Here is a 27,559-nt window from a genome sequence, read left to right as displayed (position 1 = left end):
AAAACAGTTCTTAATACTTCGTTACCTCATTTAAAATGTGCTCAGAGAACTTTTACAGACAGAGAGAGTGCTTATTACTTTAATTTAAATAAATTCTAGACAATTTACATTAATACATTTTGAAAACAAATTTCAACAGGTCCAAAGGTAAAAACAGAAATTTAGTTCCTTTTTGCAACATTTAAAACGCTCACCTGCAGAAAACTAATTCTCTAAGAACTTTTTTTGTGTGTTGTAGTGGTAAAAATAACTTCAAATTTACTTGCCTGATAATCATAGGTGAAATATTAAAATTAAATACTATCACACATAAAAAAAAATTGCCCACAAAGAGGAACAATTTGTAATCTCTGCTGTAGCTCAGTTCAGCAACATGATACATTCCACTGTAATTCCATTAATCAAATAGAGTGAAAAAGAAACCTTCACTTGTACATGAAATTGCATATACAGTGAAGGGGAAAAAATAAAGCATGATGATCATCCCTATAGATTTTAAATTGTAGCCCAGAGAGAGAAAGAAAAAAAAACCCCACCAACTTATTCTTTTATTACTTTTTAGAAGAAAATTAATAAAAAAAAAATTAAAAAAATTTCAAGATTTTCACAACTGATCACAAAATAGTAGGTTTTTTAATATATTTTGACAAAAATATCCTTCTCTCCAAGATCGTAGTTTTAATCGCCAATAGTATCCCAAATTATTCAACAGAACAAAATTTTATAAAATTCATTTTAAATAGTAATACAATACACACAAAACAAAAACATCAACAACTGCATTAAAATTATTTTATTTACTTAAAAAGTTGTGGATCTTACATCACATCCCTTCAAGCGCTTTTACAACATAATTTATTAATTTCTTTTTCTATTAGCACATTTTAGAATGAAATGTAAAAAGAAAAATATAAAATTTTTACATCATAAATCACATAACAGAGATAATAAATTTGCATAAAAGATAAAAACGATTTTCTCGAAATATATGCCAATCACAAATATTTATCTGAACTAATTTCATGCAATATAATCATTATTTTTTTTCTTCTTAAACATTCCTACAGACAAACCAGTCTAGATAGAATCCAATATACTTTTTGCATGGCCGAAGCAAAACAAAGAAAACAAAACGTCTCCTTATTAACGAACAAAGTGATAATAATCATTTTCAAAATATAATTCAGTATTATATATTATTTACACTCTGATGGCGGCACACATTAAGCTTTCTGCATAGAGTCAACAAAATTCAAGATAAATATAAATATTCACCCCAGCTCCAGTACAGTTAGTTTAAACACTGGTTAGCTTGAGTTTAAATTTCAATCACCATAGCTAAATAGCAATGATGCTATAACATTGCCCTACAAACTTGTTGCCAAGAGTCGAAGTATATTTGAAATGAAATATAGGTGTGATTGGAGGGAAATACTACCCTCTTGTATGAGATGACCCGATTGGTCGTAATAATGAGCAGCGTGGCTCTCAGTACTTCTGGACTCCCTAAATGGCAAAGTTTTAGTATTAGCCTCGAATCATTGTAACAGGTCATCAAGATTAGTAAATGCACATGATCCCAGTCCAGCTTTTGACATTAATTTTACAAGTTCTTGAGTATGGGCTATCGCTACCTCAAGAGGAGGCTGGCGTGGTAAGTTCTGGGACTCTAAAATAAAGACAAATATTAAATTAATACAGGTTACAAAATAAAATCATTCACACAAGGAAATCAAATACAAGTATAATTATATACAGTCAAACCTTGATATCACGATCTTGGATAACAAATTTTTCTATATCAGGAAAAAACTGAATAACAATAGGATAAATGACATATTGTTATATCAGGAAATCAAATACAAGTATAAACAGCCACACTTCCATAACACACATTTTTATTATCAGGAAAAACTGAATTCTTTACTTGTTTGCTATGTTGCTAATTATCAAAAAAAGTTTTTTAAAAAAAGGTTTCAACCAAAAATATATTCTCAGTCATTCTTAATTTCACGAAATATTCTTGCTCACCAAAATTTTAATTGATTTCTGAATAATTCAAAATTTATTCTTATTAATTTCAATTCATAAAAACTTTTTTGAACTGTTTTAAAAATAATTTTTCGACACCTCTAACACAAAGGACATTATTATGTTTGAAATGAAATTGCCCAAACGATTCATTCCTAAAGAAGCAGGCAAGCAATATGAGTGACTATAATTATCAGTGATCCTCAATTTTCAAAAATACTCTTGCTCACAAAATGCTTTTTTACACTTAAAATGCTTTTGTACACTCGAATTCCTGAAAAATTTTCTGGAACAATTTTACAAACTATTTCTTGAAAGCCTAAAAAGAAAGAGATTACCATGCTTGCAAAGTAATTGTCTGAATTATAGATTCTTAATAGAATAATTGAATTACAGATTCCTAAAGTAGACACGTAAGACGTGTAAGAGTGGAAAAGAATATTTGGTCATAAAATTGGAAAGAACTTGCCAATCCTATGAATTAAAAAAGAACATATTAATAACGAAGTAGTTACTGTAGACAATAATGTTGTATGAGCTAAATAGAATTAAAAAAATGAAAAGAGGCTATGATGTACTAGAAAGATGTATTAGAAAAGGACAATGACAAAACAGAAGTACTTCAGCAAAATGTAAATTAAATAAAATAAATAAGCAAATATATTGACATTACTCATAAATTAACATCATTTGAAGTAAATACATGTTTTACAAGCCTGTACACTCAATAATTTGTCTGAATCGATTTAAAAAAAAAAATCTGATATTTGATTAAAATAAACAAATTTCAACATTTTGATATTTCTAGTGTCTCCTTTTGAGTTTGTAATACTAAGGTTTGACATTAGAAAGGTAAAATTATTTAAACAGAAACATCAAATGACAGAGGATTGTCACATTTTGCAGAAATTCAGCACATGAAAAGTTCTTGCTATGCCAAACAAATATTTCAAATTGTTTTTCAAAAATATCTTAAGTTAAAAATAATAGTAGATAATGAATCAAAATGCACTGAATTTTTTCGTTTTCGGAGAGTTAAACAAATTTTCTAAATAAACGCTATTCTGAAAAACTTTCAGTTTAAAAAACAGCTAAAAATAAAATGTGATCATTGACTGTTGCAACACAAATGAAGTTTTCGAATTTGTAAATTTATTTACAAACAAACTGATTCACTCTATCACTAATATGTTAGTTCCCTAATTTATTTACCAGCTATACCAAAATCACACATAGTAATGAAGCACAGTGAGATTATAAACAATAGTAAATAACAATAGCTAAAAATCATATAAAATCACAAAATCACCCAAGAATAACAATAAATTAGGTATATAAACCTTTTTGATTTACATTTACTTGTTGCACTAAAAAGAAAAATAGAAATAAAAGCTTAGTAAACTCAATTACCATACAGATTATAGTACTTCATTGATGTGCAGGGGCTGTAAAAACTGAAATTTGCTTACATAATTTTAGTTCAGTTTTTATCACATTTAAATATATATAAAAAATTAATAGAAAATATAGCTCAGGCTAGCCACTAATAAAAATTGTTAACTTGAAATTGTTGATACGTTCTCTTATTGTTACTTTATTCTGTCTTAGAAGTCGTTATGGCAAATTTAAACTAACAGAGAGTGTGTTAGAGACTGTTTCCTACTTGAAAAAATTTGGCAATTTGAAACAATTTTGTACATTAAATATATTGTATAGAAGAAACTCCTACCAAGAATTGCACTGTTTAATGAAGCACATACAGGCTCTCTTTGTACAGGATCTAACTGGAAACCAACAGGACTTGCCCATGGGTCTGCATATGCTAAAAGACTAAAAGCATCCTAAAACAAAAAATACATATTTTATAAGTTATAGGTTTTTCAAAATGACTATTAAATGTGAGACATTCAGTCTAAAACAATGTCAATCCATACTAAGGAACATTGAACTAACTGTACAAAACATTTAACTTTAACATAAACATAATTTTTTAGGTAAATTGATCCTCGAATAAATTTTTATGCTTAGCTCATTTTTTGTAGAAAAAGTTGGTTGTGTAACTAAAAGATCTCATTTCTAAGGAAATTTATTGAATGCTTTATTTCATATTAAGTTAAAATTGAAATGCTTAAAATTGCAGCAAAAATCTAAGTATAAGTTAGATAAAATTATAATATGAAATTTAAAAAAAAAAAAAAAAAGAATAAATAAAATATTTGCAAATTTTTTAAACTTAAGAAATATAAGATTTAAAACATCATATTTAAAAAAAACTTTAGCTTTAAAAGATATTAAAATTGAGCAGTAAACTTTATAATATTATTGATCAATATATAGTTATGTAAGAATTATTTTAATTATTTTTAAACCATATTTCAGAGATCTCGAAACATTTCAGGATTCCCAATATATTTTATCAATGGAAAATGGGAAAAAGACCATTATATGCCCAAACTTAGCACACATCACAATTTTAAATTTATCATAACAATTCTAACAAACAAATTTTTAATCAGTGCAATCTAATAATCTATATGGATCAAAGCAGTAAGACAGAGACTAAAACTTTACTCTTGACATCAATGTTTTAGATTATTTTAATATATTTAGCATATGAATGATGGGAGGCGAAAATAGAGCATTACATCTATATCCCAAAATTCTACCCTGTCAGAAACACAGAACTATTATTTTCATAATTCAGACTAGGTTAATCAACATATACTGTTTTTATAACAACCTTAAAGTTTAATAACTTAAAGTTTAACTATAGATCAATTACTGTTAATTTTATAAAATGCTATTAAATATTTATTTTACAATAAAAAAACAAACTTTCTAAAGAGAAAATATATGCATTAAATCATTCTCTAAAACCATACTACAGTTTATCTAAAAAAATAGCTCTAGCTCTCCTCACCAAAGTCTAAGGCTGTCTGCTGCTTCGTAAAAAAGAAATATCACATTTCAAAGAGGGAAGCTTAAACCCCCGCCCCGATTCCCTTTCATTTGCGGACCAGAGCCAAATCTTGTCTTAAATATTGAATCAACATCTCTATTTGATATAGTTTAAACCTTATAATCAGACTATACTGGGGCTGCCACTTTCCAGAAATAGTTGCTTCAGATATGAAAAATTGTCTCCAAAATAGTTGTCGTGGACATAAAACAGTTTTCCCCACTTGACATATACTTACAATATTTATACTTTAATAATATAAAATAATCTATTTCTTTAGACATTTACACTCTATAACTTAATTTTAAATACACAAAACGCAGAAGCCTTAAATCCAATCAGCTGATGCTGCATAAACGTCACAACATTATGTAGATGTTTTCAGAAATTTAAAAAAAAAAAAAAAAAAAAAAAAAAAAAAAAAAAAAAAAAAAAAGGGAAATATATATGTAGAAAAAATTCGCAAGATATTATGTGTTGTGCTCAGGGCCGGATTTAAGCTTGGTGGGGCCCTAAGCTACTGAAAATGATAGGGCCCTAATAAGTTCAATTCCATTTGTATATACCTAAAGTAAACTGTCATTATTTTTTATTGTTGAGCATTAACATTATATTATTAAAAAAATTGATAATATTACTTGATTGTTAAATATATTGATTGTGATGAGACTATAATGTCGAACCTTTCTTTTATTGCACATATTTTTTGAATGAGGGAAAAAAGTTACAACAGAAACACATTTTAAACACAGAGTAAAAATTTAACGTGCTGGAAGGGCCACTATTTATTTAACAGAGGTTTTTTTTTTGTTTAATTCATTTTGAATGCATTTTTTTTGCAATTTTTAATGATTTTTTGAGAATTTTTTTCTCAATTGCTTTTTTTTTTACGTTACATTTTGCTTTGCTGCTCAAAATCTATAAGACTTAGAAACATGAAATTTTGAATGTGTGTAAAAAATATGTAAAGAGTTAGAAAGAAAACAAGAAAATAAAATTTAATTATTAGTTTTATTTTTTTTTATAACAGCCATTGAACAATCGACTCAATTTTGAGTTTACGACTCCATATGTTTAACTCCGTAGCCTTGTAATTTTGAATCCAATCCAGAAGACAAGCGAACTGCTGTATCAGTACCCAGAGGTATTTATTTGTTATGAGAACATGGAGGACTTTGTGACCTCAACAGATTTAACATGCACCAGTCACCATTTTATACATGGGTATTTTTCTGCTGGCTGGATTCAAACTCCCATTCCCACGAACACGAGTGATACGCCCTATCAACCAGGCTATCCCGGCCAAATTTATTAGTTTATTTTATAACAGTCATTGGACAGCCGACCCAAATTTACGACTGATAATATTCAACTCCTTGTCATTTTGAACCCAATCCAGCACCATGGAGCAGGTGAGGGCCGTCATAGTAATACTGTTTGTAAAAATAAAAAAAAATAAATAAATAAAAAGAACATTTCGTAAGCAGACATTGTTTAATTGATGTTTATATTAAAAATATTTCTTCATTATTTTTGCTTTCTTTTTAATTGTTTTAAGTACAATTGTTAAATTTTAGTGCAAGAATAAAAATTGTCATTATTCATGTAAATTTTTGGTTTATATTTTTAAGGATTTATTTAAGGGTCTATTAAATATCAGAGAGAATAAATGTGATACGGGTTTGAAGTATCAGCTCTGCTCTTGATGGTGGCTAGGATGTGAAAGAACAACAGTCCCGGGCATCCAGCCAAAACGAGCATTCAGCATAGCAATGGAACACACTAAAGCTTTATATCAATTAGTTTTAGATAATTACAATTGTAGAATAATTATTTAATTATAGAAGGAAATGTTTTAAAAGACAAATATCTGTTAATGTTAAATAAGGAAAAAAACAGAACCAATATTGAAATCTAACGAATTTATTATTTTTAATTACTGATAAATTTTGTGACAGAAAAAAAAAATTAAGGGCAGATAGATTTCAGAATTTTAGAAACACCTAGTTTTACTATTCAATCAAATAGGTTTTATTGTCTTTCATCCCGTCATTCAAGTGCTAAATTTGATATTTTAAAAATACACAAACACTATTCTATAAGATGTATTCAATTTTCCCATGCAAAAATATTTATTAACTATTGAATTATTTAGAATTTTGCCAATAATAATAAACTGCACTTTGTTAAATAAAACATAATTTGAATAAACTGGAACTAATGAGTATTACATAACTTCATTTTTTAATTTTCTTTTTGAATATTTATTTTCCCCTAAGAGTCATAGAAATTTTTTGGTCTATAGTTAAATATTTCATTATTTAATATATGTCATTTAAATACAGCTTCACGAATCTGTTATTTGCTGCTCAACCAATCCCATATACACATATTTTTTAAAATAAATATATTGATTTTTTATTAGTATCCAACAGATTCCTTCTTGTTTTCCTTTAATGAAGTGTTTGAAAACTGTTCCTTTGCACCCCTATGTGAAATCTGAATACTTTAGTAACACCAATTTTTATTATTTAATATATTTGCAAAATATGCAAGAAATGCGACTTATCCACTTTTTTTTTTAAAATTCTTAGATTATAATAAAATATGTTTAACAGAAATGATAATTATATTGTGGATGAAAAAGGATAGAATAATCACGCAATTGAAATCCGTTATTAAGGAGGAGGCTGTAATTATTGAAACGTATTCAGAAGAAATCTAAGTACAGTATAAAAAATAAATAAGTCAGAAATTTGACAATCTTCAGAAAAATGCTAATTCTGTAGTTTAATTCTTTATTATAAAGTTATGTATGAAAGAGCAGGTTGGTGGTATGGAGATAATATACCAGAATAGCAGAGATCATTTTCAATTATACAGAATAAAGCAAGAATAGTAAAATATGTCACAAACTTTTAAACAAATGTTGGCGGTATTCACAGTGACTGAAAAGTTTTACGGATAAACTATACAATTAGAACTATATTCTAGTTTTTTCTATTAACAAAAAATTTCTTTCAATCGTTTTTTATTCTTTCAATAAAACGTTTCCTTTCTGATAATGATAATAAGCATCTTTTTTAATATTGCATACTTCCTGATAACTTGCACATACAGGAAACTTGGGAAATTAGGTGAATAATTTTTGATCAAAATCTTAATAAAGAAAAGGAACTCAAGTTGAAATTAACTAATAGCTAGAAAGTGCATGTTTAATACAGAGAGATTTAAAAGGTTTTCAAATTAATTAATTACAAAATTAATTCAAAATTAATTTTGTAACGTTTACACTATTTTGCCATTTCCTAAGATTCCACCACACCATAGCATTATAAGCATCCTCAGATTCATATGTTTTTTGTTACTATCATAAAGCCTCCATGCACTTCAAATAAATCCAAACAACATATTTTTAAAAGAAGCATAAGGTTATATGATAAAATATAAAAATGAACATGTTAACATGATTTCACAATCATTAATAAATAGAACAAAATATGCTTTGGTAAACAGACCTGTAACATTTTTTTATTTGTAGAATTACTACCAAAATCTCTCTTTAGCTGTACACTCATTGAATGAAGCTCCCTACCAAAATTTAACATTCTTTCAATAGCAGCTTGGCTGCCACCACACACTTGTTTCCTATTTGAAGGTGCATCAATGTCTGAAAGAAATTATATAATTTAGATATGATGAAAGCATGACCAGATAACTGACACAAGGCACAGCAAAACAGCCAATTAAAAATTAAAAAATAATTGCAAAGAATGTATATCCACACTTTTTAAAATACATTAGATCATTATTAGTAAATCATAATAATTTAAAAAACTATAAACTAGGATTATTTTATTTGAAGGGTCAATACTCAATTGAATTTCTTAAAAATTATAACTTCAAGCTTTTTTTTTAATTAAATAAGAAAAACTTCATTTCTTTAAAATTTAACAAACCTAAACCAACTTTTGGGAGCATTCGGCATGCCTAAAGCCACTGACAGTTTTACCAATAGAGTACCAGTTCTCAATGGCAAAAGTTGTGCTATTAAGGAGAAAATTTATAGAAAAAACCAATACAAATGTGAAATGCTCAATATTTTGAGGAATTGAGTAAAAATACATAATAAGGAAATGAGAAAAAAATTAACTAACTAAAAACAATAGGATAATCAATTAAGTACCCAAAAAGATTTTGAGGATTGATGTACCTAATTTTAAAATCAACAATAGTAAAGTGATGAACTTCTATTAATGTAAAAATAAAAAAGTTGAATAAAATTGTACTTTATAATATCTGACAATCAAACATACAACCCAACAGGAATAAAAAAAAATAATGAAATGGCATAGTGATACCAATTTGCCAATATTTGAGATATTAACGAATTAATACTAAAATACTGAAAAGTTGCAAGTCAGGAAAATAAAAAAATAACTGAAAGATGCTAAATATTACAGCAAAAAATTAAGTACAATTTTATTTTTAAAATTTAAATTTAATAGTACTATAAAGTACTGATTCACTAGAACATTTTAATGGGGTAGAGAAATCATTATAAATAATATTCATTCATAAGGCTGGATAATGTATGCACAAGTCATTTTCTCAATCATAAAAAGTTTTAAAAAGAAACAAATAAAAGACAGAAATAACAGTATACTGCACTACACCAAACACATGTATAACCTATGATCAAAATTTAATTCATTATTCTTGCGCTTTTGTTTTCAATTCAATATTAAATTACGACATCATATCCATAATTTGTAATGTTGATTTGTTGTCATTCATTTTCATTCAATCTCATGTCAATTGTATTAGAAAACACTGAATTTTTTTTGGATAAATTACTGTATAACTTATATACTTAATGGTACAATTTTCAGTAAAAGGAACATAAAACTGTTAACTTAGGCTAAAATACACCACAAAGTTTTTTCACATCCATAAAACAGAAAATTGAAGGTTCATGAAACTAAAATTTGTCTTAAATTACTATTATGCTTTATTACAACCTTTACTCTGTAAACTACTGTTTTAATATAAACTTTTTTTTAATTAAAAAAAAAAGAGAGAACATTACTTCCGATTCCCATAATCTTTTACATCTCATGGACTTAAAGAAAGAATATATAAGTAAGATCTTTGACATTATCATCATTTTATTTTAACAATAAAAATTAGATAAAACAAAGAACATCTTTTAAAAGTAAAAAATAAAATATCTGATTTTTTTTCTTTTAAGAAAGGACTTTTTTTTCCCTTTTACTGAAAAAGATAAAGATTAACAAGTAAAACATACACAAAAAAAAATCTCCTAAGTTAATCAACTAATTTTACGTGTTGAATTGAAACCCTATAAAATAGCAAGATGAAACTGAATGCTGAACTTGCACTATTTCACTTTTAAACAGACAAGAAATGGAAGAAACAGTTTCACTACAAAAGGCATGTTTAAATCAATTTATTTTTTGATACATTTCTAATTATAAATTTATAATTTTAATTGTTATCTCATGTTCAACATGACATCCGTGTGTTACTTTGTCTGTACAAATCTGAAAATTATTCTATACACAAATACACATTCGATAACTACCAATAAGTAAATAAAAAAAGAAACACGCTAAAAATTATACACACAAGCTGCATAACCGCACATAATGAATTAGAACAAATCTTACCACCTACAAAGGCTTTGGCTTATCCTAAACTGAATGTGGAAAAATACTTAATGCTGCAACAAAAAATTTCATAAATATTTTAACTAAATTCAGTTTAATTAAGTTTGATTAGTTAATATTTCCTACATTGATATTGAATTAAATATGAAAAAATGTCTGCCTTGTCAAGTATCAGTCAGAGAAGTATCGAATTAATTATTATCATCATCATCAGGAAGTCAATCAGTGAGTTCTGAAACATGAAGCCAGAGTAGTGTGCACTTTTAAGAAGTAAACATTCACTCAATTGCAAACTTTCAGAACAATCCAGTTCATAGTTTTTCCATAACCTAATTCCTTATTTGGTAACAATTTAATTTTCAATATTTAAAATTAATACTGCAAGAAAAAATAAACTATAATAATACAGATGAAATATTATAACTAAGGCCCGGATTTTGATGACATTTGCATTTTTGGACATTTTTTGTCACTTAGAGCATTTCTTTAGATTTATAGGGCATTTTTTTAAAATTTTTGGGCGTATTTTGCATTTTAATGCATTTTTTAAAGTTTTTTGTTAATTTTTCCAATTCTTATTGTTTTTTATCAATTTTCATTATTACACTGGCTTCCAAACAATGAAGAAAATCTATAGGATATTAAGAGGTGAAGCAAAATCTTTTCAAATTGAAGAAGAATTGTCAGTAAGTGAGACAGTCTTTTTCAAGTACACGCCTATAACATCAGTAGACGTTGAAAGAAGCTTCTGCAGGAATGAAAATTTACTTTCAGACAAGAGACACTCGTTTACATTTCAAATTATCGAAAAACATTTAATAATCCAATGTAATTCTGATATTTAGTAATATTATGAGATGGAAGTTGTTATATCCATTAAAGTTTCTATACAAAATAAAAATATTTTGGTGTCAATATATTTTCCTTTTTTTGTTATTTTAGGATATAAAACATATTTTTCAAACTTTAATGAGCGTAGAACAGGTATTGCATTGTTTTATATTTTTTAAATGACTCATAATAATTTTAAAGAGCAAAACATTTTTTTAATTCAATATTTTTACTTAATTTAAGGCATTTTTTGCGCAAATTTTACATTTTTAAGGTCATTTTTTGCGCTTTTTAAGGGCATTAGTTGAGATTTTTTAGGTCATCAAAATCCGGGCTCTAATTATAATGAATGATAACATTGGATTTATAATTCTTAAAAACGTAAGAACCTTTCCTATAATTCTCAATTTGATTCACACCAATCAATTCTCTATTTAATTCTTTTACATGCAACATCAGTTTCAACAATTTGGCGTACACTTTGCGAGCTCTACATCACAGAACTCGTCTAATGAAGTTAATAAAAATAGCCAAGATTGTATACAGATATCTTGCGATAATGGCCATATATTTCATTTCTTGAAAGAGAAAAGGATAATTCTATCAGTTAAATTTCTTTTGCAGGTCTAAAGAGATTAAAAATTTGAAAATATTTACATCAGTTGTAGCAAGGGTTTTGTAGGAAATGAGAGACTTTTACCACCTAAACTGATAAATGGTTAAAAATTTATAATTTTATGCATTTTTCTTTTCCCTGACTATTTTTTTTTTAAAAACTTATTTACTAAATAACCCAATCCGTTTTCTTCCAAAAACACCACTAAATAATATGAATATTTAGTCACAATTTAGTTGGAGAGGTTAAAAATTCCCACGCAATGGATCTCCCAAATTTTCTTGCCAGTTTTGGAGTGTTTCCAAGAGGGAAAAAAAATTTTTTTTTAAGCGTTTAACTACTTCCGTAGAGTTATAGAATTAAAGATATGAAGGGAAAAAAATCCACGGAAAGAAAGAGATTTAGAGGGATTTGTCACTAAAATACTTAAATTTGTCAAGATTAAAAAAATAGAATGTTTCTCTAAATGAAGAATTTTATTTTATTTGATACATATTCCAACTTTTTGGCTTTAACATTCAAAAATAATTAAAAATAACAATTTTGGCCATTGCTTTTCCCATAAAATGTTCTTTGTTACAACTGTTCATGTTTTAAACTGTATCACTTACAAAATAAACACACTCCCTCAAAAATCAAATATTGGTTTTAAAAAGAAGATTAATGTAAGGAGGCATTAACAAAAGAGGATAGAAATATAGCCAGGTAGGGTTCAGTGGGAGAAAATATACTAGTAAAATATGTTGTGTTTCAAAGAAATAAAAGAACAAACTTTTAATGTAACCTAAATTTGGAAAATAAGAGTTCAGTTTTGCCTTTCTTAATAATTATAATATCACTAATATTATAAACTTTGACAACAACTCTAGAATAAGTTCATTTCTTAAATTTTTCCCCTCCAAATTATCAATAGTATGAAAGAATAGAATAAAAAATGGATAAGGAGGAAAAAAAAAATCAAAATAACTTATATATAAACAGTCACATTTGCTTAATTCCTGAGGTTCTAATGGAAATAAAATCTAGAGAATTAATAATAGTAGTATTAAATATTACTACTAGTAGTTCTAAATATTTATAACTGATGTAGAATTATATAAAAAATATTGTTATCTAATGAGGAGTTCATTAAAAAGATGTAAGAAATAGTACAGCAAATGTCACAACTATTTTACAATGTTTTTTATCATTCTAATTCATAACTATTGTAATAAAATAAAAAATTATGAATAGAGAAATTATATTGAACTAAGACTTGTTTCCACCAATAACACATATTTGTTAAATAATTTGCAATAACACAGTTTTCATAAACACATACACAGTCACGTGAGGAGGAAAAGAGCAAAATATTTGAAAATACCTATCAATATAAATTATGAGAAAAATAAATAAAAAAACTTAAAATTATTCTGCATAAAAAGAAAAATATTTAATTATTTACACACTTATTTCAAGTTTTTTTTTTTTAAAACTATATTTAAACATCAAAAGTCTAATGAACTGTTAAGCAAAGCTTCATATGAAAAACATCATTAAAGAGAATAGAATAAAACAACAAAGTCTTCCAAAATTACAAAATTCTGCGAAAATTCGGAAGAATCTCATACCTGAAATACATTAAGAGATTTGAATCATTATCTTGAAATGTAATCGAAGATGTAAAGTATCAGAATTTCATGTGGTTTAGAAATAATGATGCTTTAGAACAATAGCATATGCTGCAAAATGATAAAATATGATCTGCAACAAAATGCTAACTACAATCAGTAACCAAAACTTAAAAACAAAAACTTCCATTAACAGTTAATATAAAACATAATGAATTATATTCTGAGTGGAAAAAATATGTATCAATATTAATTCCCAAGAATCCAGATGAGCTTCACCATAGAAGTAAATGCATTATGTCAGAACAAAATTAATGGTTATGATGAACTATATAATTTTATTTAAAAACGAACTAAGGAGTGGACAGAAGGGTTGGTATTATTCAAATCATCAAGGCGCCAACATCTAATTGGATCTAGATATTTTAGAGATGAACCATAGATTTTTTTTTAATAACTAAGATTGCTTAGCTGGTAAAAACTTTGCATTTCTTCACTTAAAATAAGCAAATATAGCACATCAGATTATCAGGATTCTAAGATAAGATTATATAAGAATAAAATTTATCTTAATTTTTTATGGTTTCTTAAAATCATTGGTTTAAGAAAAATTAAAGACAAGAGGGAAACTAAGCAAGTTTAGTAGTTTTCTGTAAAAACTATAACAGGGTGTGTAGCCAAATCTCACAACAGAAAAAGCACCTTTAAAGTACTTTTTAAGCACTCAAAAAATATTTTTAAGAACTGTATACATTAACAAAATGCAAAATAATTTTCAAAGACTTTATATGATCATGATTAAATAACTAGTTTTTGACAAAGAACTCTTTCTTTTTAATACTAGCCACCATAAAAAGATCTAGAGATTTTTAGTTTCATTTCAGGGGGTGGAAAATGAAGTATGAAATTGAGAATATCTTGCAAAATGCAGCAGAATTGCACCCGAGAGTGTAAGAATCTCACCGAACCCAGCTCAGTAGACACACATGTGGACTCCCAAGTATTTCATCAAATATGTAACATGATTGGTGCTATCATATGCTACGGATCGACGGTAAGTCAAAATAGATAGTTGAAAGAATTGTGGAAACCACGCTTTTGCATAATGAGCAGCAAAAATTGACACGGTAAAGGAAATAAAAATCTCATTTTCGAAAAGAGAAAATTAAGCACTCTTTAAAAGCACACTAATGAAAAAAGCACCTTAAAGGGCTTTCAAAAAACGAAAATAAGCACCTTAAAGGGCTTTTAAAAAACGAAAATAAGCACCTTTAAGCACTTTTTAAAAACGTTACACACCATGTATAAATTAGGTTTCACTGAAATTCAGTTATTTTTTCACACACACACATAACCAAAACATCATCATTCAAATGTCAATGATACTTTATAAAAAATGAACTTACCCATTTCATTCCCAGTTTTTTCTTGATTACTTTCAATTTCATCTTTATTGTGATAAGATATCACAGTTCCATTTGTTGTATAAGGCAAAGTCCTATCAGCATTATCATTTACAGTATCTAAATTCTCCATTTCAACATCAGCATCTGAATGGATAAAGTTTGAGGAAGTCACCTCGGAATTGCCATTTAAAACCTCCCCATTCATCACCCGATTGGCTGCATTCATTTCTTCTATAGAAGACAGACTCACAGTCACATTGTTATTTACATTGTTTTCTATAGTCACTGGCAGGGAAGAGGATTTGGGTGAAATGAATGGGGAATTGTGAGGACTGCGACTTGGGGATGTGGTGGACACCACCGGGGAGGTACACGTGGATAAATTTGCTGGCCTATGGTGAAAGTATACATTGGAGTAGTTAGGACTCATATTTGGAGAATTGCTCTGTGAACGAGGACTTTTGGTGGGACGGACTTCACTGTCAGTTCCGTTAACCATTTCAATAAATTGTCTACATTTCAACATAAATAATAAATTAGGATTTTGTTCCAAAAGGCCAGGATATAAATTTTGAGTAGTTTGTATTGCTTCTCCCATACGTCCAGCAAGAACTAGTTTTTGAATTCCTAAAAAGTAAATACATGTAAGTTTGGTATACTTGAAATTTAATATTGCAAAATATAAAATTTATTAACAAATACTTATGAACAATAACACTAACAATAAAAATTATAAATATATATATTGATACAAAAGCAAGAGACAGTATAGTATGAATAATTTTTTTCAAACAAAAATATGGTAGTCCTTTTCTTTTTTATCAGCATTATTTTTTTTAAAGGACAATAATTCATCTTGAAGTTAAAAATTTAAATATCTAACTTATATTAAATTAGACACAAATTAAGATAAAGTTTAACAATTAAATTTTTTTTTCCTACAAAAAATTTAGTTGATACATCAATAGAAAATTTGAGGATTGGAAAAATCAATATTAAACATTTATTATCAATATGCCAAACTATTGGAGTAATTTTTATAACTAACATAAGTAAATCTAAAGTTTTTTTTCTCCCAAACTTCTAAGTAAAACAATAAATTTTTATAGCCTTGATAAAGGGCAATATTTTTGCTAGAAATAAGTCTGAAATACAATGGAGAACATCATAAGCAATAATTTTAAAGCAGCAAAATAATTTAACCCTCAAAATTTTCAAAATTATAAATACTGCAATTTTGATGTTATTGCCATAAAATTTTTTTGAGTGCACATTTTCAATAATAATTAATGATTTTTAAAAGTTCTTGTGTACAATTTAAAGTTTCAAATAATTTAAGCAAATATAATGAATAATAACTAAATAATATGATTTGGAAGATAGTTTAAAACAGATGGATCAACATAAATTGTTAACTTGTTTAATGCAACTTCATTTTCAAAGTAAATATTATTTAGAAAAGATATAACATATACAGGTAAAATTAGTGTCATATTATATTAAAAATTTACACCTAATTAATACATAATAGAAATTTGTTAATCATAAGCTAATCCATACCGTGACAAACAAACATTAAATGAATAAGTCCATCACAAACAGAATATATTTAAATAAGAACAAGTCTCTTATTATATAATTAGTAAATGGTAAAAAAGCAAATAAATCAAAATAACAAAACGATGTTAACATCTGAAATATTACTTCCCTGCGTAATTCTGATTTACACAAAATCAGGCATCAAAGCTGTTATTTGATTTATAAATCTCACATGAGAAGGATGCATTTTTAATATTAACTTTGATCAGACATTTGTATTCAAATTCCAATAACATGATTTTTATTTGATTATTGCATTAAAGTAAAAGCAAATCTTTCCTTCTTTTTTTTTCCAATCACAGATTGCTAAGCAAACTGTTAATGATGAACAATTTCGCTTAGGATACTACAAAAGAAGCGTAAGGGTATTTTACACAACCTTCAAATTAAGTATTTTAATAAAACTTCTCATGAGAAATCAAGAAAATTTTGTTCGAATATAAATTATTAATTCGCAGAAATATACCAGATTATTGGAATTCTGCAAATTAACGTAAGAATCACATGCCTGACAAGCATACAAGTTATAAATAAGTAATATCTTGCACAAGAACAAAAAAGAAAAGAAATTATAATGCTTGCTAATAGAGTAGCAAGTCGTATAGACATTATGGGTTACTAGTGATTATAAACCAAAAATTAGTTTAGAAATGAAACTTAATTTTAAATATAAATTATTTTTAGTTAAGTGAAAAGTACTTTTGAATGGCAAGTATTTAAGAATATATTTGAAAGAAATTGATAAGTAAGAATGTTTTGTATAAATAAGAAAATCTATTTATGATGCAGTGAAATTCAAAGAAAAAAAATTTGATAGAATATTTACAATAGAAATGTAAGATTTATTTAATTTAGGTTTATTGGTCAATTAGAGCTACCGTAAACTTTTAGATTATTTCCAAGATATATTTACATGGTTTTTATATGACTGTGCCAAAAAAATGCACCATTTCTGGGCACCAGTTTCTTCCTGCATAATTAAGCTAAAGAAAATCTGTATTTCGTACAATCACTGTCAATGATAAATTATTTTTCACATGACGCTTAAACAAGGCATTTTAACAAAACTTTTTATGACAAATCACTGTATTTCATCAAGAAACCACTTGTGTTATTAAGGTTGACTATGTAGAGTTATATAAAAACTCTTCAATGTCATTCAAAATAAACAATATCTTGAACTGGTATGATGGAGATGTTCAATTACAAAATGAAAGGTGATCTAATCAAATTAGAAGAGCAGCATTTATGAATTGAAAAACAAAACAACAGATTTAAAATTTAAAAAAAGTTTGGAGAAATCATAAGTCAGGAGTGACTTAATAATGAAGATGATAATGCATATATTTGAAATTATAATATTACAAAACAAAAATTATGTTTCCATATAAGTCTTAAAATATTTGAAAATAAAATAATAATGAACTAAATGATTATATGTTTTCTACTAAATCAAACAGAAATAAGTACTCAATTTCTTCATATCATATGATGTTTCTTATTACACAGAATGATACTCAAATTAAAAGTAAATTAATTATATGAATGCATAGAAAAATGTATAACGTACTTTGCCTATTTTTGATAGATTTGACATCTTCTGTGAAAGCTTGACCAGTGCTTTGAGCAAACGCTTCAGCTGCGGAACAATAGCCATGATGTACCAGATATGTCTGTACAATTCTAAAAACAAAATTATATTTAGAAACATGAATTTAAAGAGCAAATCACACTAAGAAATTAATACAAATGCAAAGGGCTGTAAAAGTATAAAGATAACATTTTACGAGGAAAAAAAGGACATTTTTTGGTACAGTAAACCATACTACTTTTATAAAGGGCAAACAACAAACTAAAAAACAAAAATAAATAAATACATTTAAAACAGATTTTATTCTAGAATAATAATAAAATACACTATTTTTAGTTTTAAAATTACCTTGTTCAGAACAGTATATGAACTATGTCCTGAATCATGCATATATCAGTGGTAAGTCCCTTAATTCTATTTATAGAATTTTGTGATTTCTTTCGGCATTTGAAACAAAATGATGTTAGATTAAAAATTAAAAATTTTAGATTCTTAGTAACTATCTATTTTAAAATTTACATTTGAACTTTCGAATAAGATATATTCTCAACACTAGCAAAAATCGGGAATATTAGGACAAAAAGCTAAAAATCAGGTCAAAAATTTGAAGGAAAAAAAATTTTTTAGTATCAGGACAACTAAGATCTTTGTAAATGAGTACGACATCTTAGAAGGAAAAAGTTATTCAAAGTTTTTTAAAACTACTAAGTTTAAAAGAAATATTTTGTTTAATGACTAAAGATATAGTAATTAATTTAAATAAAACAGCAAAAAAATAATAATATATTTGGGCATGCAAAATTGTAACCTAAACATTTATAAACACTTGCACTTCTATAAACACACTTTTGCAATCTTTTGCCTTTCTTATATAATAAACAAATTATTCCCAATGTCATTTAATAATAGAACAATCTATAAAAGAGATAAGATAAAATGTTCAAGATTTGTTTAATGAAATTTAAAACTAGTACAATTCATTAAACAAAGTAGAACCATAATCCCTTAAACCTCTTTCAAATAAATACCTTTGCAGGAATAAGACTGAAGAGGGAAAAAAATGGAATAAAAATAAATTAAAAAATTGATGATTGAAAGAGAATTAAGAAAAAAATTTTGTGCAAGCAGATTTATAAAGTTACAATATTTTTGTTTACCTGCTGCTTTATAGGGTTAAAAAATCATGAAGAATAAATAATACATTTGAAAAAGAAATAAGACTATATTGTGTGCAGTAAATTTATTAAATAATAGTTTTGTTATATGTTGCTTCATAAAATGAAAATATAAAAACTTTTTAAAAAGAATTAAGAAAACAATTTTGTGTGCAGCAAATTTACTAAGTAACAATATTTTTGTTCTTATGCTGCACCATTGAGTAAAAGATCACGAAGTATAAATAATGCATTTGAAAAAGAAATAAGACTATTTTAAGAGCAACAAATTTGTTTACATGCTGTTTCAGAAGGTGAACAGATCAAATGTATTATTTGGAAACAAATTAAAAAACAATTTAGTGCACAGCAAATTTATTGATAAATGATATTTTTGTTCATATGATGCTTCATAGGGTGAAAAGATCATGAAGTATAAATAATGCATTTGGAAAAGGCTATTTTGTGTGCTGTAAATTTTATAAGTGATGATATTTTTTATTTTTATGCTGTTTCATAGGGTAAAAAGTATCAAAATCACAATTCACAGCATTTTTCAAACTTTTGAAAAGAAAAATTATTGATTAGTTGGAACAGATCAGTAAATATTTGAAAAATGTCCAAATTATTTTGAAATGTTAGAAAAAAAAAGCTTTAACTAAATAGGATTAAATTAATGCATAAAAATAAAACTATCACATCTAGAGAAAAGACTTAGTTAATAAAATTTATAATAAAAAATTGACATAACATGTTCCTTTACAAAAAATTAATTATTGAATGATTTACTCCAACAGTTATGTAAATTTTGAAAGCTAATTATTAAAAAAAAAAAAAAAAACGTAACTATAAAGTTTGTTGATATATTTGCCTTACTTGATATATTTGTTACAAATTTCTTTAAAATATTAAAATAACAAAAAAAAAAAATTCTAAGACTTCATTTCATTCTTTAAATTAAAAGGAATATTTGTCATAGCTTATAAAACACAAATGAGTTATTCCAAGACAATATTCCCATTTTTGTCATTTTAATTTTTGCATAAACATCGATTTGATTTACGATGGTCATCACATTTTCAGATGAAAATGCATCCCAACCACACATCAGTTGAAATATTTTCCAAAAAAATGCTTTTTTTAGATGCTAGTAGTAAGAAATCTCTTTTTCTTTTTTACTTAAATTGTTGCAGCATTTCAGATTTACATCAAATATTCCTCAATCCCCATAAAATAAAATACAGTATTCTTACAATAAAATATGCATTATTTCTTTAGTATTGTGCTTAGTTATGAAGGTTAAGTAAAGGCGCCTAAGTTCATATACAAAATGTAGCTCTGCTTGAATTATTTTTTAATGTATATTTTAACTGTTAGGCTGTGAAAATAAAACATTTTTAAACAGTCTTTTAGAAAAATTACCACCAGAAATTAAATTTTATTAGCAAATCTACCTGTGTAATGTAGTCTGCCACTCTCCCTGTTTATCAATTACAGGAAAACGTTCTATGGTAAGTCTTGTGCGCCTCTTCAATTCCTACAAAATAAGGGAAAATAATAAAAAACCTTAAAAGTTTTTTTTAACAAGCCTAGATACAAATGAAAAAAAGAAAAAAAAGACAGCAAGAATTTGCTACTATTTTCCTTCATTTTTATTAAATTCATGGGTATTAGAATTCTGGTGAACAAGCATCATTTATTATTACATAAATAATAGAGCCCTATGCTGTTATTTGATATCCAATGGGCACAATTGTATCGATTTAAATAAACAGTAGCACCCATTTTCAGCAAGGTTAACTTGAAACAGAAAAATGATTATCCAAATTTGCGGTTAACTTATAAAGAATAAACACATTTGCAAATTGTGTTCAAATAATCTTTATTAAAAACATGAACATATTTATTTCAAATTCTTTTGCTTAAAACTTTTCTTTTGATCAATTTGCTTTAATTTTACTGCCCTTTTGTTCAAAAGGTTGCTCCAGTAATTGGATTTACTTTGAAAAATGATTTGACTACTTAAAAAGTGGATTTTAATACATTTATAAATCTGGGATTTTGCTTCAAGTGGGTCTTTCTGTAAGTAATAAAATATTTCTTTCTTACATCACCATATAAAAATCACAAGGAATGGAAAATTTTATAAAAATACAGCTATATTAGCATTATGTTAACAATCTTACTTCTAGCTGCAAATGTGCATAAGAAAGTCTCAAATTTGTTAGCACAGTTTGTATAATTTCACTCAAAGCTTTTAAGTATTGTGTTATGTAAGAAAAATGAGATTAAAAAAGCTTTATTTAAAATAAAACTTTTTAAATCTCTTGTTTGAAATTTGAGAAGGACCAATCTTGTCACCTCCATTTATATACAGTAGAGAACCGATTATCCGGAACGATCGGGACCATCGCGATTCCGGATAACTGATTTTTCCGGTTTTCTGAATCGCTACAAAATGCCGTTTTTTTAATGTTTATAAAACGAAACTAAAAAATAATTTTGAAATAGTTTTAGAAATAATAAAAAATTATAAATAATAATACACTTAAGTTTAAATAAGGAAAGAAATTATGAAATAAAAATTATATACAGGCTTATATATGCTATTAATGTTATTAACATTAATAACATATATAAGCTATTTGTGCTTGGGTGAGATTCGTCTACAAACGGCTTTTGATCCGTCCTCTAAATCAGTTCTTTCGTCAACTCGATACGCCGTACGCTCTAAATAACAAAATGGGCTCAAAATCTTGCAAGAAAAAAAATTTTTTTAATGGAAGAAAATTAATTTCCGGTTCCGAATTTCCTTCCGGTTTTCTGATTTCCGGATAAGAGGTTCTGCACTGTAGAATTAAAAAAAAAATTGAATTTCCAAAGCTCAAAATAAATTCAAGCTATAATAAGATATATAAATCTACAAGTCAGTATTGGTTTCATTGTCAAAATGCAAGAATACTGTGAAAATAAAATATCACTTATTTTTCATTGAATCAGATAGCTACTGTTAAAAGTTTTTAGTTTCATGATTCGCCACATGCTTTCATTGCTTCAAACCTTATCTGGAATTGTGATTAGACATGCATGAATAGAAAATAAACAATCTTGTTTCACCCAATTCTAATTTTATTCTAAAAAGCAAACCTGCGCTGTTTTTAGAGAGAAAAAAAGTTACTGTAACAGTTTTGACTGTCCATTTTTCAAAGAGCAAATTGAACTCTTATAAGATAGAATGAATGAAATACCACAACACATTTCTAAAAAATTGTTTTCTTTATCTTAAAATTGCTTTAAACGAAGAACAGCACAACTCACAGAAGGTAAAGATTAAGATGAATTTTATAGAACTCACAATAAAAAAGTAACCAGCAACAACTAGCTAAAATTCCTCCTCTTAACAAAGTTTAATAAAAATTGTTATATAGAACAAAAGACTCCCTGAATTGAATTATTTTATAGCAGGCATTAAATAATATTGGAATGAAAACAAAGTGAATGTGCAATGTTACATTGCTGTACAAAAGTAATTAAGTGGATAATACCTGAACTCATAATTTGAAAAATTCTACGATTACTGTATAGTTGTATGGCATATATCATTTTAAAAATCAGATAAAGGAGAGTAACTAATAATCTAGATACTACAGAATTCCACTTAACAAGATTTGTTTCTGCATGTGCTGACAATAATAAAAGAGCATATGACCCCAGAATTCCAAACCATAAAAATTAGGTAAGTTAAAAATGTTGATTAAGTTTTTTTTATCACAAAATGACATAAGTCCCATAAAAAGTTTGAAATAATGAATCTTGTAAGAAAAGGGTAAGGCTATATCTCTAAACATAGCACGGATCGGACAAATTCCAGTAGATTTTACGAAATATAAATTTCATTATAACTTTTGTGTAATGTACTAAATATTTCACATATAGGGAATTTTTATTGTTATCAAAATACAAAAACTTTATTACACTAATAGCTATAAATGGTCAACAATATTATCCCTTTAATGATTTACATTAAATTAACTTGAAATGTTTCTTATTATGTTAATTCATAATTTTAAATAGAAACAGACAGCTAATTTATTGTTGATATATAAGTGCTTATAATAAATTTAAAAAGGGAACTCTGAATAAAAATAAACTGGAAATTTTAGGAAAAAAAAAAGCTTTAAACTGATGATTACTATAAATAAGACTAGCTTCATTTTGTATTAGTATTACTAGTTCAACTATTTAAGCAACCAATAAATTGTGTGAAAATTCTATTTGAATAGGGATTTTTTATTCTATTTCAATAGGGAAACATACTCAATTTTAGAGAATTTTCTAAAATTTACAAAAAGCGTATTTTTATTAAACCAGTGGACCAGGAGAAAATGACAAAATCCTGTAGTTTATGGGTAAATCCAACAGAGTTGGCAGCTATGCCTGAATCATACACACAATTAGACAACAATCCTTAAATTTAAATTACCAAATTCTTAAGATTTTTACAAACATTTTAAATTGAAATAAAAAGATGTTGGATCAAAAATCCAATTCTTTTTATTCTTAAAATGGATTATTTCAATATCTGCATTTGTATATGAAGAAAATGAGATGTTCTGACACACAAAATCAGGAGGATCAGGACAAAATATTTTTATCAGAAAAATCAGGATAACTTACTATGACCCTTCCAACAAAAACAACTTTGAAAACAAAATAATGAATAAAGCATCAACTTTAATGTGATGCAACTATAATTTCAAAAACTAACATTCAGTATTAACAAAACTTCATTATTGATTCAAAAATTAGACCTAAAAATTTTCTTGAAGTTATTTTCAACAATGTTATACAACTAACGTTATACAGATTATGGTATAAAATGAAATATAATTACAATTTATTGTCCCAAGAAATTAGATGCAATTAGAACAATGTCACAACATTTGGGACTAGAAATTTTTGCACAATAATTAGGTTTATTTATTTGACTTCGGTTATTATTATTAAAAAGTCATTAAATTACCAACAAAAATAAAATTTTTATCTATTCTATAAGACATATGATTTTTATGTAAATTGTATCATTATAATAATGTATTGGTTACATATTTAAATTATCCAAAATCGTATGACATGTACTTTTTTAATTTTGATAAATGTATGAAACAAAATACCTAACTATGTTCATTTTACTTTTATAAACATAGTTATTGTAAAATTGAAAGAAATATTCTTATAGTAGGCAATGAAACGTGAAAAAAAACAACACAATTTGATGAGTACAATTTAAAAATTTCAATTTAATATTTAGAATGCACCTGAAAATAATGATTTAAATTTTACCAAATTTTTTTTCACAAACAATCAAATTTTCCTGTTTTCAACAGATTAATTATATAAAGTAAATAATTAAATGTAAAACAATTGATACTCTAAAAAAAAAAAAAGCTTTATAAAGATTGCAGAAAAATATTTTGTTTCAAGTTTTGAAACATAATTAAAAACCGTATGAAAACAAGTAAAATAAAAATTTACAAGAAAATTAATGTTTAATTACTTTCATCATATCTTCTATATCAAAGACAAAAGGAGACTGCCCAAAATTAGCATCTACTACTTCCCCAGGTGTTTGAAGACCAACAGTGGGATAAAGATTTGGCTATAGAAAGAAAAAGCAAGCACATATTATGAAATTAGTAAACCTATTTATTAATAAAACTAATACAAATATTTGAAAAATTCTAATTTTAAAAAAAAGAAAAAACTATAATAGCAAAGTTTGTGTGTCTTTTTAATTTATACCACATTTAGCTTTCATCCTTTACTTATATTTAAATCCAAGCAGGGTTCCCACTCAATTTCAGAAAAAAAAAAAAAAATTCACTGATCTTTTCAGGTATATAAGGCTAATTTCAACAAAAATCCAGACCATATTTTATCTATACCCTGGAATTTTTCACCAGAAAAATTTTTTTTTTTTTAGTTGTACTGTCAAATATCAGATTTTGCAAGCAAAAAAATATCATTGAATGAGGCTGGAAATATGTCAGTCTAACTAAAATGTTACATTTTAACAAATAATTGCAACAGATGTTAAAATTATTTAACTCCAATCTCAATAACTGACTAATAATACTGAGAATTCTAAGACTTGTTATTTTTCACGTTTGATGTAAGTTTTAGTATAAAATTGCAACTTTCCCTGACTATTTCCTGCTTCTTAGAGATAAAATAAAATTCCCTGACAATTCCAGGTTTTCCTTGTTCTCCCAAACCAGCGGGAACCCTTTTTCAGACTTTATGATAATAAATGGCAAAACTTTTATAAGCAAAATTTTTATTTAACTGTTTTAGAAATTTTAAAACAAAACAAGCATATTTTTTTTTTCATTTTGTGTGTCACAGTACTTTTTAATTATTAAGATTTAAATTAAAAAATTCTAATTAAAAAATTTAAAATACCACTTGTCTACTTAAATGCTAACATATAAGCAGATTTACTCAAAAAATTAAATAATACCTAAAGCATAATACCGTACGGAACCCATTATCCGGAATTCAGAAAACCGGAACAAAATTCGATGCATTTTCCCGCCATTTAAAAAAAATAAAATAATAATTTTTTTTCCCTCATAAAATTTTAGGATTTTTCTTTCTTTTTTGAAAGATGTTTACCTTACAATCATTTTGGAAATAATCATTAGTGTATTACTTCAACGTTTTTTCTTCTTTTTAAGATTATCACCAAATATTTTTTTTTTAGTTGGGTTTAACAATAAAAAAAACGTCTTTTTGTAGCGATTCAGAAAACCGGAAAATCAGTTATCCAGAATAGCGATGGTCCCGATCGTTCCGGATAATCGGTTCCCTACTGTAATTAAATTTCTAAGCTAACATAAAATTTTAAATAATTACCGGAAGATCAGTAAAAGCAATGCCTAAATGATGACCATTTTTTGTATAAAAGCACGTGTTGTCAATGAGATTCACACCACAACCAATCACATCCCCAGTAGTAAAAGTAGGCCCATAGGGTTGACCAGTACCACTAGAGCAGAAGCTATGTCCATCATCACCATGGTAACCATATGAATGTTTGTCCCAGCCTAAGCAATATAAGTTTGGAATGAAAAGGAGAAAATTTTCTTATACACAAAAGAAAATCTTAAAATTAAAAAGTAATTTGAATACAGAAGCACAGATCTATAAACTTAACTTCAATTCTCTTTGAAAAGTAAATAGTTTTACATATTCATGTTTACTGGAATATAAACTAGAAGTCAATTAACCTTCAATTCTGTGAAAGATAATCACAGCCAAGCAGTAATTGTTGTTATTTTCAATTAATGATTGATGAACATATAGCGTTGTACATCTACCATATCATAATTGATTCACAAAAATGTCAACAACTACTGCAGCATACTCATTTTCTTCACCACATTTCACTTTATTAGATGTACAGTACGAGATTTTTAAAAAAATACAGAAAAAATGGACCACCTAGAATTATTTTTGATCGAATAATCGGATCTTTGCATTCTAGGATTCAATCTTAAAGGTCCAAGGAGGTGACCTCAAATATGCTAAATAATAAGTGTAGACAATATTTTAAGTTATGAAAGCAGACACAAAACATATATTTTTTTTTAATAAATGTACTTTTTTTTCTATTTTATAGATTCAGATTTCTGACCCCCATAGCTTGGTCAGGAAAGTAATTCAAAGTTAGGACCCCTTAATGTTAATTTTACTTTTTGAGTTTTCGCCTTATCTCAAGAACTTTTTAAACAAATTGAAAAATTTTTGAACACAACTATAAAAAATTATTTTCTCCAAAGATAACTAACTCCATGCAAAGATGAATTTAAATAAGTATTTATTATTTTTTTAATAATAGTCTAAAAAATTTTGAATTGTAGGGTATGCAATTTTTTATATCATTTTAAAGTATCTAATTTTACATGGCAAAATACAAACTACTTAAATGCATACTTTTGCGTTTCAACGTATTTGTAAATAGAAATTATTATAAAGCATTAATATTGAACTGTTTTGGACATACAATATTG

At 26.5% G+C, this 27,559-nt stretch overlaps 1 protein-coding gene across 1 annotated transcript in view; it reads right to left on the bottom strand.

The window, feature by feature from the left end:
• Nucleotides 1–778: 778 nt before the first annotated feature.
• RanBPM (Ran-binding protein M) overlaps nucleotides 779–27,559 on the bottom strand; it is a 36,252-nt gene continuing 9,471 nt past the window's right edge. Inside the window, exons 4-11 of the mRNA XM_043039516.2 lie at nucleotides 26,403–26,593; nucleotides 25,045–25,146; nucleotides 20,942–21,024; nucleotides 18,313–18,425; nucleotides 15,144–15,770; nucleotides 8,509–8,660; nucleotides 3,761–3,872; nucleotides 779–1,669 (exon numbers count right to left, since the gene is read on the bottom strand). Of these exons, the coding sequence (XP_042895450.1) occupies nucleotides 1,539–1,669; nucleotides 3,761–3,872; nucleotides 8,509–8,660; nucleotides 15,144–15,770; nucleotides 18,313–18,425; nucleotides 20,942–21,024; nucleotides 25,045–25,146; nucleotides 26,403–26,593 (1,511 nt within the window). The 3' untranslated portion in view covers nucleotides 779–1,538. The remainder of the gene's footprint in view (nucleotides 1,670–3,760; nucleotides 3,873–8,508; nucleotides 8,661–15,143; nucleotides 15,771–18,312; nucleotides 18,426–20,941; nucleotides 21,025–25,044; nucleotides 25,147–26,402; nucleotides 26,594–27,559) is intronic.

The sequence above is a fragment of the Parasteatoda tepidariorum genome, chromosome 2, assembly GCF_982258835.1.
Source record: "Parasteatoda tepidariorum strain Cologne lab strain chromosome 2, Ptep-v5.0, whole genome shotgun sequence".
Lineage (NCBI taxonomy): Eukaryota > Metazoa > Arthropoda > Arachnida > Araneae > Theridiidae > Parasteatoda > Parasteatoda tepidariorum.
Note: the sequence above shows the minus strand (reverse complement) of the source record. Positions and strands in the feature narration are given on the sequence as shown.